Source organism: Lactuca serriola, chromosome 3, assembly GCF_051521515.1.
Source record: "Lactuca serriola cultivar US96UC23 chromosome 3, Lser_US96UC23_V15, whole genome shotgun sequence".
Lineage (NCBI taxonomy): Eukaryota > Viridiplantae > Streptophyta > Magnoliopsida > Asterales > Asteraceae > Lactuca > Lactuca serriola.
The window spans coordinates 100,736,047-100,749,080 of NC_136410.1; the positions used below are offsets into that span (position 1 = coordinate 100,736,047).

General features: G+C 33.8%; 2 protein-coding genes across 2 annotated transcripts; both read right to left on the reverse strand.

Annotated features, from left to right (window-relative positions):
• Positions 1 to 4,054: 4,054 nt before the first annotated feature.
• LOC145094598 (uncharacterized) lies at positions 4,055 to 7,832 on the reverse strand. The gene is made up of 8 exons (XM_079032735.1): positions 7,648 to 7,832; positions 6,838 to 6,876; positions 6,684 to 6,735; positions 5,860 to 6,286; positions 5,656 to 5,782; positions 5,275 to 5,583; positions 4,683 to 4,790; positions 4,055 to 4,597 (listed from the first exon to the last, which is right to left on the reverse strand). The coding sequence occupies exons 2-8, from the start codon at positions 6,847 to 6,849 to the stop codon at positions 4,163 to 4,165; spliced, it is 1,470 nt and encodes a 489-aa protein (XP_078888861.1). The 5' UTR covers positions 6,850 to 6,876; positions 7,648 to 7,832; the 3' UTR covers positions 4,055 to 4,162.
• A 470-nt stretch (positions 7,833 to 8,302) lies between these two features.
• On the reverse strand, positions 8,303 to 9,598 carry LOC145095564 (uncharacterized). The gene has a single exon (XM_079033417.1). It carries the CDS (start codon positions 9,596 to 9,598, stop codon positions 8,303 to 8,305), a length of 1,296 nt encoding a protein of 431 aa, XP_078889543.1.
• Positions 9,599 to 13,034: the final 3,436 nt, after the last annotated feature.

The window sequence follows — 13,034 nt, forward strand, 5'->3', positions numbered from 1 at the left end:
AGGGATAAGTTCTTTGTGCCATGTTTAGGAGGAATCACGAGGGGAGCTATCATGGGAAGGAAGGGGTTGTTTCAGTTGTTGTCAGATTGGTCATTTCAACAGGGATTGTCTTGGAGGCTTTATTTTGATGTGTTTTCACTACAATTAGGTGAACCACAAGAAGGCTGACTATCTGAGGTTGATGAATGGAGCAGTGAGGGAACCTACTCTTGTTACATTGAGGATTACTAATGACCGTGAGGGCAGGTCGGATGCTCCGGCTGTGTGGAGCCGAGCATTGCAGTCGAAGGTAGGGGAACCCAGAGTTCCACCGAATGTTGTCCCAAGTATGTTCATTTTCCTTTTCTTCATGCCATGTTATAAATTTAAATATTTATGTTTTTGGATCATGTGTTTGTATGTGTGAGACATTATTTTCGTTTTAGTTAGTCCCAATATAGGAATCATATTTTTTTTATTTATTTTTTATTTATTTTTTATTTTTTTATTCCCTTATTACTATTATCAAGGGTAGTCATATGCCATTTTGCAGGTTGAGATTCATGATTGGAGTGCTTCTGGATGATGGTCTTTAGACGTCAACCATTATTAGTATGGTCCCTTGGTGGGAGGAAACTAAGTGTCCTGTCGGTAGACTAACAGCCAAATTGATATGTTAGTACCAACACCGGGGTCCAGAGGGAGTACAATGTAAGTTCATTAATTATTGGAATTTAAATTGGTTAAGTAGTGTAAGGGATTGGTCAGAAAAAAAGTGCATGGAAATTGTTGCCAGATTCATGTTTTCAGGATTGTGAGTGTACGCATCAGAAGCTTTTAGGAAAAGATCTCATGGAAGCTGGTTGTCTCCTCCTGGGACAACGAAGTCAGAGTTCAAAAGTGTTGGTGTTGCTTAGGATGGAGATCAGTTGATTGTTCATAGGATTTTGATCAGATCGCTGCCAAGCGGTAGCGACTTTGATGATTAAGTTGCTAGATCTAGCTTCCATGATGATAATATGAGATTTTGTCCCCAAATTTGGCCTTTCTTGTGTATGGTATGCTTTAGGACGTTTGGGTTGTCCTTTTGGACGTACTTCTATGTCTTAAGTCATAAAAATATGATCTTGGCCCTGAAATTCTTTAATGCAAGCCATTAAGAGTTTTAGTGGTTAGGATAAGCTAGGGTTTTGTTGTTGGGCTTGAATTAGACATGTAGAGCCATAAAGTTGGAAACTTTATGGTTTGGGATGCCAATTGGGACTAAGACTGAGATTTGGACATAGTGGCTTAAGGAAATAAGTCCTCAAAATGAAGTTGTTAAGTCACCGTGTATGTTGGGTGTAACCTATTAAACGTCGGTTGTACGCATAAATGAGACCGATCTGGATCGTGAGTACGCGGGGCGTACTCGGTATGGGTTGACTTTTCTTGACCAGTTTACTTTGACTTTGACTTTAACCAAGGGTGACCAAGTTTAACTTAAGGGTATTTTGGGTATTTTGAGCGAAAGTTATGTCTTGATCTCTATTTGTTGAATAAGTGACCTGTAGAGTCGGTAATTTGCAGCAGTTTATCGTTCAACTTTTTGCCAGACTGTGAGGTGTGTTTTCCTCACTATAGTTATGGGTCGAAGGCACCAAGGTCGGCCCATTAGGTTGATATCCTCTTATACATTGATTTATGATATGCTGAGTATGAGATAGATTTGTAGGATTATATGATAGTTTTTAGTATGTGTAAATTGGTAGATCTATAGGACTACTTGTGATTTCTGGCTCCATGATTATCTGTTTTTTAATTTTCTTTGTTATCTGTTATATGTCGAAATATTGTGTTCGGTTGACACTTTACTGTTTTATATGTGAGTCAACATACAGGGCGTATTCCAACCCAATGGCTGAGTGGGCTAGTGAGTATTCCATTCGGATGACTGAGTGGGCCCGCTGTATATTGGTATTCCAATCGAATGACTGAGTGGACCTATTGCATATTGGCATTCCAGTCCGATGACTGATTGGGCTAGGGGTAATCCACAACGATGATTGTAGACCTAAAGGTATTCCAGTCTGATGAATGATTGGACCAGGGGTAATCCAGACCGACAGTTGTGGATGCGGGGGTATTCCAGTCCGATTACTGATTGGACCCATCATGCTTGTTATTTTATGATATATGTTTTGTGTGGTGATACTTTGGGGGAAACTCACTAAGAGTTGGCTTATAGTTTTTGGTTATGGTTTCAGGTAGATCCGAGGATCGTGGGAATGTGAATTCGTGACCGTACACATCCTGATTTTTATGTTGTTGACCTTGGGAGACTCTGTTTTGAATAATGTTTTAAAAACAATGGTTTTGTAAATACTTTTATTTGTAAATGGCTTGATTTGGAAAGTTTAAATTAGTTCTATTTTTTGAGCTGTTACAGTTTATGTTTTAAGTGCAAGAAATAGCAATTTATTTTGGTTTTTTGTCCCTAGTTTAAAAGTAGCAATGTACTTTGGTATCAATAAATGCATGTTGATTTAGTTTAATAATTTAACTTAGAGGTTTATGTATGCTGTTATTTCTTATGTAGTTGGAAAATCTTCGGGCAATGCTAACGACCCGATGTGTAGGGATGAGCTTTGCGCGTTTTTTCAATTAGGGAAAGTTCATGGAGGAAACGACGGGAACGGATGTGATGGTTCGTCGGATAATTAGTTCGTATTTTGTTGTTAGACTTGTCCCGACACTTTGGTACTAGCTTGATGTAATTATAAAACTTTGGTTGTTTATTTTGACATGAAATTAATTATATGTAATGTCGTTACACTATTTGGTATCTAATGCGATATTATGTAATTTTTTTTTTCTGCATTTAATGTCGTTATGTATCGGGTTTTTTGCACCAAAATCGTTGATTAAAAAAAAGTTTAAAAAATGAAAAATGTAATTATTGACGACATGATGAATTACCGACGATTGGAGCATTAGCTGTGACAGATTTTTACCGGCGACAACAGAATTAGTGACGACAAGTTTTATTACCGACGGCATTTTGATCAATAGCGACGGGGCGGTAGTGGCAACGAGTCGCCACTATTACCTTTTTCGGCAACTTTGATAGTCTTTATCGGCGAATTTTGTCGCCGTTATTATCCTTTTTTCTTTTAATGGTTGTCTCACTGATTTCTAAGATAGTACAAACACACTTTTCTCTTTTTTTCCTCTGTAACTAACACACAAGAAAAAATCTCTATATGTTTTTCCTATCTGTCTTCTTCTTAATGAAGAACCTCTACTAAGAGTTGTGGGTTTCTTGTCTAATGAGACCAAATTATATAAGTTTGTGTGGGAACACATTCAACTATATTCAAATCTTGACACTACTCACACTACAAGAAAATTTCGATTTAACTACGGAAAAATTCCGTAGCAAAATGATGTAATTCCGTAGCTAAACCTAAATAACTACGGAAGTTGCTACGGAATTTGCCAATGAGATTCCATAGTAAAATTTCTTGTAGCAAAATGTTTAACTACGAAATTATAGTTCCGTAGCAATTTTGCTATGGTCCTTGCTATGACATCTATCCGTAGCATTTCAACTACAACACAATTCCATCACAATTCCGTAATAATGAATTGTGTAGCAAATTCCGTATCTATTTTGTTCCGTAGCAAATTCCGTAGCCATTTGGTCCATAGCAAATTCCGTAGCTAATTGTTCCGTAGCAAATTCCGTAGCCATTTGGTCCGTAGTAAATTCCATAGCCATTTGGTCCATAGCAAATTCCGTAGCTAATTGTTCCGTAGCAAATTCCGTAGCCATTTGGTCCGTAGTAAATTCCATAGCCATTTGGTCCATAGCAAATTCTGTAACTAATTATTCCGTAGCAAATTCCGTAGCCATTCGTTCCGTAACAAATTCCGTAGCCATTTGGTCCGTAGCAAATTTCGTAACAACTTTTTTGTAGTCAATTCCATAACAATCGTTCCATACCATTCTTTCTATAAAATTCGGTTATTTAATTTGACTTATTATATCAATTTACAAAAATACAATTAATATAAAACCAAAAATAACAAAGTATTTCTATAGAAACTAAAAGAAATATCCAATACATCAAAAGATACATCTTTCAAAATCAAAAGTCGCTACAAATTTAACGTAAAACATTATTTAATACATAATATTCTATCATTGATTAATAAAATTTTTGACCTGTTCACTCAATGTGTTAATGACATTCATTGCTTGTGCGAGTTGTTGTTCAAACTTTGCTTGAACATCCACATTTTTCTGCTGAAACTCCACATTCTTTTTCTGAGCATCCTCATATTTTTGCTGAACATCCTCATATTTTTGTTGAATATCCTCATATTGTTCGCGTTGCGTCTCAACCAACTTCTTCAAATTCTCAATCTCGACTTTTGTCTCAGCATTATTATCCTCGTATTGTTCGCGATGCATTTCAGAAGATCCTTTACTAGAACGAATGCGCTTTCCATATGAGCCAAATCCATATAATCTCTTTTTTCGATCATGTCCCCCAACAACATCATAAAATAGTTTGTCCTCATCAATTTCCTCTCCTATTGCTTCCAACCGATCACATTGTTCCATAAAATCATCCTATAATTTTATAATTGTGTTGAGATAAAACTTATACAAAAAATCAAAATAAAACTTACATGAAATTATTAAAAATAAAACTTACATGAATTTTTTTAGCTTTGTCAACTAAAAAAGTCACTCCATCGTGATTCTTAGTGTGTGTATACAAGAATAGTTCATGGTGTGCCGGATCATGTCCCCAAAGCTTCTTCTACATATATACAAAAAAAAATCAATATTAAAGTAGATTGCTATTTTTACATTTAGGCTTATATATTTAAAAATGAAAAAATAGCAACTTACTTTTGGGCTAAACCCATTTAAAAATCAAAATGGAACTAGATTGTTATGATATAAAAGTAAATGAAAGTAGATTGCTATTTTTTGCATTTAGGCTCCACTCTTTAAAAATGAAAAATAAAATAACATACTTTTTAGGATTAGTCCTCTTAAAAATCAAAATGGAACTAGAAAAACTATGACATACAACTAAATGAAAGTACATTGCTATTTTATGTATTTATGCTTAGTCCTTTTAAAAATAAAAATGGAACTAGAATGCTATAATATAAAACTAAAAGAAAGTAGATTGCTATTTTATGCATTTAGGCTTAGTCCTTATAAAAATCAAAATAGAACTAGATAAAATTAAATGAAAGTAGATTGATATAATATAAAATTAAATGAGTACTTACTAAATCAGAAGCAATCTTAGAATGAGAAGCCGATCCACCGGTATGCGTAGAAAGGGCTTGTCCATCAACTACACCTCTACGCCTATTTTTTTTGTTTTGTTCTGATTTCTTCTTGAAGTCTTCAGTATTCCATCTTGCAGTCCAGGATGTCCACACTTCTGATGTTATATTTACTGGTTTTTTTTTTAGAGTCGACTTTTTCCATTTTGAGCTTATATTGTAGATATATTGTCTATATCTTTCCTTTGCCTTATTTTCCCAACAAGCTTGGACTAACGGAGTTTTTGCATCATCCCAATGGCACTTTTTCTACAATACAAAATATATAGATGAGTTTTTTAGTTAATGAGTGCCTAATAATTGCATAAACGAGATACATACATGAAACTCGTCCCAATAAAGGAGTTTTGTCTCGTCACTTAAAGTTGCCCAGTTATACCCGTTTAAATCAGCTCTTTCACCAAAGGATTCATAGATAATGGAAGAACATGGGCCCGAAGGAAATAACCTACAAACGAAAAAATTAACAACATTGTAAAAATCATGAAGATCAATGTTGATAAAAATGTAAGTATTTTAACTTACTCCTTATCTCGTACTCCAATATATAGACGCCCATCCAGTCCAGTAGATCCAAGTAAATACCCTTGATGTTGAATCCCAATATTTTCCTCAACCGATTCACTACCATTTGTTGTGGATCTAGGTATAGATGATGTAGTAGATGCAGGTGTAGATGATTGGACAGATGTAGATACAGATGATTGGTTAGATGATGTAGGCAAGGATGATTGGGTGGATGATTCATGTGTTGATGATGTGGCACCCATAGTACCAACATGTGAAACAAATGTTGGGGCAGATACAGTACCAACAGATGATAATGTGGTATTGGATGATGATGATATATTACCAACAGATTTTGCATCATCGGTACGTTTGTTTATGAAACGTACATTTGTATGTTGCTTACGTTTCAATGTTTCTCTTAATAAGAATTGTGACATCTTTCCTGAAATTTTAAAAACTTAGGAAGTTATAAATCTTTAGGTTCACAAATATTATTGAAATATCTTACTGAAATTTTAAGCATACTACTTTTTATTTTAAAATAACAACGTACTTTTGCTTGCTTATTTATTTTAGCTCAACTTTTTACTTTGAAATTTTTACCTAATTATAGCAATGTGAACTAAATACAAAAACTAAAAGTATAATGCAAATACTTTAATGAAAGTAGATTGCTATTTTTTGCATTTAGACTTGACCCTTTAAAAATGAAAAAATAACAACTTACTTTTAGGATTAGCCCCTTTCAAACTCAAAATGGTACTATTTTCTAAAATACAATGTCATAGTAAGTATAAAAGATAAAGCACAAAGCTTAAACATGATAGTTTTGTTATCACCTGGATTGTGTTGGATTGGATTGGACTGGAGTGAAGTAGAGTGGATTGGCACCTGAAACAAAGAAGAACAAAAAAAACAAATAAACTTTATCTCAACAAAAGAAAAACAAAGAAAAAGTTAACAAAATATTATTTTCAGAAAAATTTATCAAACCTTATGAGACATTTCCGAATTCTGATAGTTAAATTGTAACTACACAAAAAAAATTGCATTTTAGAAAACATTACATGTTATTTTCCTACAAGAAAAGACTACATATTAACCAAACAAACCAAAAGATACAAGAGGAAAGAAAGTTTGACAATAATATCAACCAATCACCATTACCTCCCCACTTCCACCCCTATTGCTCTTTGCTCCTGCTCCTCCTATTCTTCTCTTATCATTTCAGCTTGCAAGAGCTCAGATCAAGATTCTCAACATAAGAGATGTTTGACAAGTGATCTGGGGAAGGAACTGTAAGATTATTAGAAGAAAGTTCAAGAGTTTGGAGCCTGGGTAGTTCCCAAAGTTTCTCACTTATACTTCCATTTAACTGATTACCAGATAGGTACAGAGTGTCAAGCCATGTTTCTTTACTTCTCACTGGTTCGTTTCATTTTCGAAAAAGAAATCTACAAGTTGATTATAATTTTTTTTTTTGATTGGAAATTAATTAAATAACTTTTTTATAATTTACAGGCAGTTCGAGTGAACTTTTTCAGAGGATTCAAGTTCTCGTTGGCATGGTGGGCATATAATTTTCCGATGACCGGAGCTGCAATTGCAACCATTACATACACAAACGAAGTCTCAAACATATGTATATAAATAACATAGAATCAAGCGAAATAAAAGGATAATCAAAGCGAAACAAATTCATAAAGAGGTGAAATTATCAGCTAATAAATACAGAAGAATGAGGAATGCAGAATTATAGAGCGATCGAGAAAAACAGAGAAGAAGAACAGAGAAGAATGTTACCTGGTAGGACAAAGGCGATCGAGAAAAATCTACTTATAGAGCGATCGATAACAGCATAAGTGGAGATTGGCGGAAACCGAGGAATGAGGAATGCATAATTAGGTCAAAATAATGAGTAAAGAGAAAAAGTCCAGCCAATTGCATAATTAGTACCTTCCAATTTTCCGAGATCGACAACTTTCAGATGGGAAGGTGATCGACAAATTTCCAATTTTCCGAGAGCAACGGCGACAGGTCACGTTCGACTAAAAAGCAACAGGTCACGATCGACAATTATCAAGAAGAGTTGATACAAACATTAACAACAATAAAACGACCTAATCGCCCATCATCATCATCACTTAGCTTAGTCACAGGCACAAGTATGAACGGATCCTTCATTATTCGGAAGCAAACCGGGTTTGTTCTACACGCGGAGTGGTTTTCAACTAAGCAAACTGGGTTCATCAACCTGTTTGGGCCGCTTTTTGGTCCAACAGCTTGACGGATGCTCTAAAACTTTAACTAAATAAAAGGAAGAGAGATGGTCTGCATTTTGTCTAAAAATATAGTTTAATAGAATAATTTGATCATTTGGATTAAAGCAATGCATTTTTTGTATCTTATGAATGATTAAACGTGTCGATAAGCAATATTAAAAAAAAGAATTGAAGAATTATAACTGTTTGAGTTCTGCAATAACTGGTTGAAGGAAGACATCTAGTTTTTGCTTAGGGTTTGTAGGTCCGGGCACAATTGCAGTCAAAAACATGTAAGGCTCTGTCATACACATAAACGGTGGCAAATTATAAGGTGTTATAATGACAGGCCAAGATGAATACTGTTTTCCTGAAGCACCATGGGGTTGAAACCCATCTGTACATAGGCCTAATCTAACATTACGTATTTCGGCTGCAAATGAAGGATGGTTAATATCAAACTGCTTCCATGCTTCAGAATCAGATGGATGACACATTACACCAACATGGTGGCCATGATTATCAGCATGCCATCGCATGTAAGCGGCTGTTGTTTGTGAAGCGTATAGTCTCTTCAACCTTGGAGTCAAGGGAAAATAATGCATCCTCTTGAAAGGTATACGCGAACGTGTGGACGAATTTCTTGACTTTTTGTACCTCTGTGCGTTGCAAAATTTGCACCGATCAAGATCTTTGTCGCCCTTCCAATATATCATACATCCAGACCTGCAACAATCAATCAACTCCACAGGTAAACCCAATGCTTGTATTAACTTTTTGCTCTCGTATAAACTATCAACCATGTTATTCTCCTCCGGTAACCCATCCTTTATCAATTGACAAATGGCATCAAAACATAACTCAGGGATGCGATATTCTGATTTGATATTCAATAGTCGAGCTACAACAGATAGTTGTGTCACCTTTTTACAACCAGGCCACAATTCTCTATCGGCTGCCTCTAGCATATCAAAAAACTTCTTATCTTCTGAATTTGGCTCCTCATCAAGAGTTCTAGTCATGAAATCAGGACCCGCTGCATCCATAACCAGTTTTCTATAAGTAGGATCATGGTGTTCATTTAAACTCGTGTATGTATCATCCATCCCTAATAAAGTACTATCCGTTGATGTTTCTCCATGTTTATCCCAAAACCGATAATTTGGAACAAAACCAAACTTGTATAAGTGATATTTTGCCTCATCAACTGCTTTATATGCTTTGTTATTGCATTTTGTGCATGGGCATTTAATTTTATCTCCATCCATATAACTTTGCTTAGTAGAAGCAAACTCGATGAATGTTTTCACACCATTAATGAAAAGATGAGAGACATGACCGCGATCATCAAGTCGTTCATACATCCAATTTCTATTTCTATTGCTCATTTTATTATATCTGCACACAAATATCAAAATATAGTTGTAATCAGGGAGTAATAAAAGATTAGCAAGAAAGATATCAACAATAACAACACCATTAATCAAAATCATTCTTTTATTATGAGATTATGAACTCTCCTGAAAGATATTTTGTTAATTTTTTGTTTTTGAATCTTGGATTTAGGGTTTTGTGCAGTAAATTCATCGTTTGGTGATGGGATTAAGAAAAGAAAGTATGATGTAATTTTATTTTGTAAGCTTGAATTTGAAGAATTGTTTTTTTTTTAGGTTGTGTTTTTAAATGGTTTTTGAGTCGTTTATTCATTTAGACATTTATTTATTAAGATTGATTGTTGTTTCATCTTAATGGTTCAGTTTGTGTCTTGATGATTTGCAAACTCGGGTAAATTAAATTAAATTAAATTACGATGTCTTGATGATTTGACAAAAACAAGAGGAGAGTTGTTCTTAAAGATGTCACAATCATTTGTTGTGATAATAATTCTTACAAAAACTACATAATTCCAGCCAAGATTACGGGTTGTAAACATTTATCTACTCTCATATTGCTTTAAATTATATCCAGAACTCATGTCCTTTTTATTTTCCTTTTTTCCCAATTGTGATCAGAAAAAGACTACTAAGATCACCAAGAAAAATCCCATCAAATCTCTACAAGTTTCTGCTCAAACTCAATCTACTGCTGTTGACCACATAGTTGACTTGGACAAAAACGTAATTCACCAGAAGGGTACTCATATTGCTGAAAGGGAAAATGCAAACCGAATTGGCAAAAGAGTAGGTTCACAGTTGCAAAGCTTTTCAAAGAAATGTTTGTTATAAACTTATAATTACAAAGTCTCTATGTAACTAATAAACTTACACATTTTCAAGATTCTATCAAGAACTAAACTTTTTTGGGAAAATTGTGGGGAAATGGGAATAACAATGTACTTTATTCTATCTATTGATATGGGCAATATATATTATTTTATTTATTTATTTGTTACTGTTAAGGAATTTGTAAGCATGTTGCTATAATGGGTTAAAATTTAAATATTGCAATTTTTTGACATACAGGGAGAAATAACATCAATGAGAAGATCATCATAGCTACCAAGGTTGACTTTACTGATATAGATTCTGATGAAAAAGACCCTTTAATGTGCAACATGTATGCACATGAGATATACAACAATTTACGTGCATCAGAGGTTTGACATGTGGCATTTATCATAACACCTTTCTTATTCTAAACACAAAACAAAAAAAACTCATAAGTATTTATTTATTTATTTATTTTTGCAGCTTATACATCGACTACATACCGTGTGGTTCTTGATTTCTGAAATCTTAATCTGCTCTGGATTGATACTTCACTTCATGTATCTCTTAATCCTACATTACATCATTTGAAATAAATTATTTGAGATAACTTTAACTCCTTGTGTTACCCATTATACCCTTGATGCCATTGATAACTTTCAGTCTTCCACAAGTGTTCAAGACAAAGGGTATCATTGGAAAGTAAGATTGAAATGATAAGAGCAGTTCCCTTAAGTTATGGACCTGATTTATCACAAATTCCACGTCTGGAACACCGATCTCAGAAAATGAATCTATAAAAATGGGGGAAAGAAGGGAAAAGGAAATACGAAGATGGAGAAAGAAAGGCGCCTTTAAAAAGCGTATGAAAGGCCGTTAAGATTGGATGTAACGTTTTAAAGATGATGGATGAGAGAAGCAGTGGGAAGCAAGTGTTGAATCGACACCACATGCAAACCGGCGGAGAGAATAGTTGATCCCACAAGTTATGGACCTGATCCCACAAGGAGGGAACCTGATTTAACCCCATAAATGGTAGTGCTTAACTAATCTAGAACTTGGATTCTCTAAAGATGGATATTCGACATGAAACAACAACAGATGCTTTCAATCTTACTTTCCAATTTACACCCCACCACAAGTCTTTTAAATGCTTCCACCAAATTAACATGAAACAACAGATGCTTACCGTGATAGAAGAATACCCTTTGATAATTCCTCTAATTTGTGAGCAGCGACGACGTGGCTAAGCAACAGCAGCAGCGGTAACAGGTTGAGAGACAGGAAGAGATGAGATCTGTATATGTCCGACAATTCCCGTAATTTGGACTCAACAAAAATACCTCTAATTTGGGAGGAAGTAAATTGGGGTTAATGGATTTACTAATTTGCCCCTAATGAAAAGTTATTAATGAAAAGTTATTCAAACAAGCTGAAACATTATTGAAACAAATTTCATGCGGCAATTCCCTTTGATAATTCCTTTTTAACTAAAAAATCAAATAAACATTTTAATTCTTTTTTTTTTTATAATGTAGAAATTATGTTATAACTAAATTTTCAAAACAATTAAAAATAATATTTTATTTTTGTTGTTGAGTTTTCAAAGATAATTGTGAATTTTTAATATATATTTTAAAATAATCTTCTATATTTTGCTACGGAAACATATTTCGTAACTATTTGACTACGGAATTTTCCGTAGCCAAATACCTATGGATTTTGATTTTGTAGCTATTTTGTAAATTCATCTTTTTGTAACAAATTCCATAACAGATTAGCTACAAAATTTTATTTTGTAGCAAATTTTCCTAGCAAAATAGCTATGGATCCTAATTCCATAGCTAACTAGCTACAGAGTTTTATTTTGTAGCCAATTATGTAGCTAACTAGCTACATACATGGATTTTGTAACAGGTTTCATAGAGAACTAGCTACAACAAAAAAATTTGTAGCGTTATTTGTAGTAAACTAGCTACGGATTTTAATTCCGTGACAACTATTCAAGATTTAGCTACGGAATGCAATTCCGTAGCCATTTTCGTAGCAAATTAGTTACAACAAACCATTTCGTAACATATTCCGTAGTAAAATAACTATGAATTTAGATTCCGTAACAACTTTACGTAGCTATTTAAGATTTAGCTACACAATGCAATTCCATAACCATTTCTGTAGCAAAATAGCTACGACAAGTCGTTCCATAGTATATTCCGTAGTAAAATAGCAACGGATTTTGATTGCGTAGTAATTTTCCGTAGCTATTTAGGATTTTTCTTGTAGTGTCAACCCATAAGACTAGAGATAAGAAGTATTTAGTTTGGAACTAAAACAACCGAAAACCAAACCAAATCAAAATAAGTTTATGACAAAACCTAATTTTAATTTGGTTTTGGTTTACATCAACCAAAATGAATAATGAATTTGGTTTATGTTCTGAGTTATGGTCTCATGATGTTTGATCGAAACGAAACCGAATAATCGAAATTAGTTTATTTATTAAATAATTCATATTTCAATACTTTTATAGTAAATTTGATTTAACGATGTGCATGACATTATTAAAGTGTAAAAATATTAAATTTGATCATTTTTTCACGAACAATACAGTTTGGATTTTGATTTTCAAAAATTTGTTCATGGATTATGTATTTTGATTTTTTTTTTATATTAAATAATATAGAAAAGTGAAATGTAGATTTTATGTTTTGAACCTTTAAAC

What these genes read in the sequence shown, in the direction of transcription:
- LOC145094598 (XM_079032735.1), bottom strand. An exon ending in TCCAATCCAACACAATCCAG is followed by an intron (nt 6,287 to 6,683) that starts GTGATAACAAAA and finishes TTAAAATTTCAG; the next exon opens with GAAAGATGTCACAATTCTTA. An exon ending in ACAAAGCTAAAAAAATTCAT is followed by an intron (nt 4,598 to 4,682) that starts GTAAGTTTTATT and finishes ATAAAATTATAG; the next exon opens with GATGATTTTATGGAACAATG.
- LOC145095564 (XM_079033417.1), bottom strand. Translation starts at nt 9,598, where the DNA reads ATGATTTTGATTAATGGTGTTGTTATTGTTGATATCTTTCTTGCTAAT.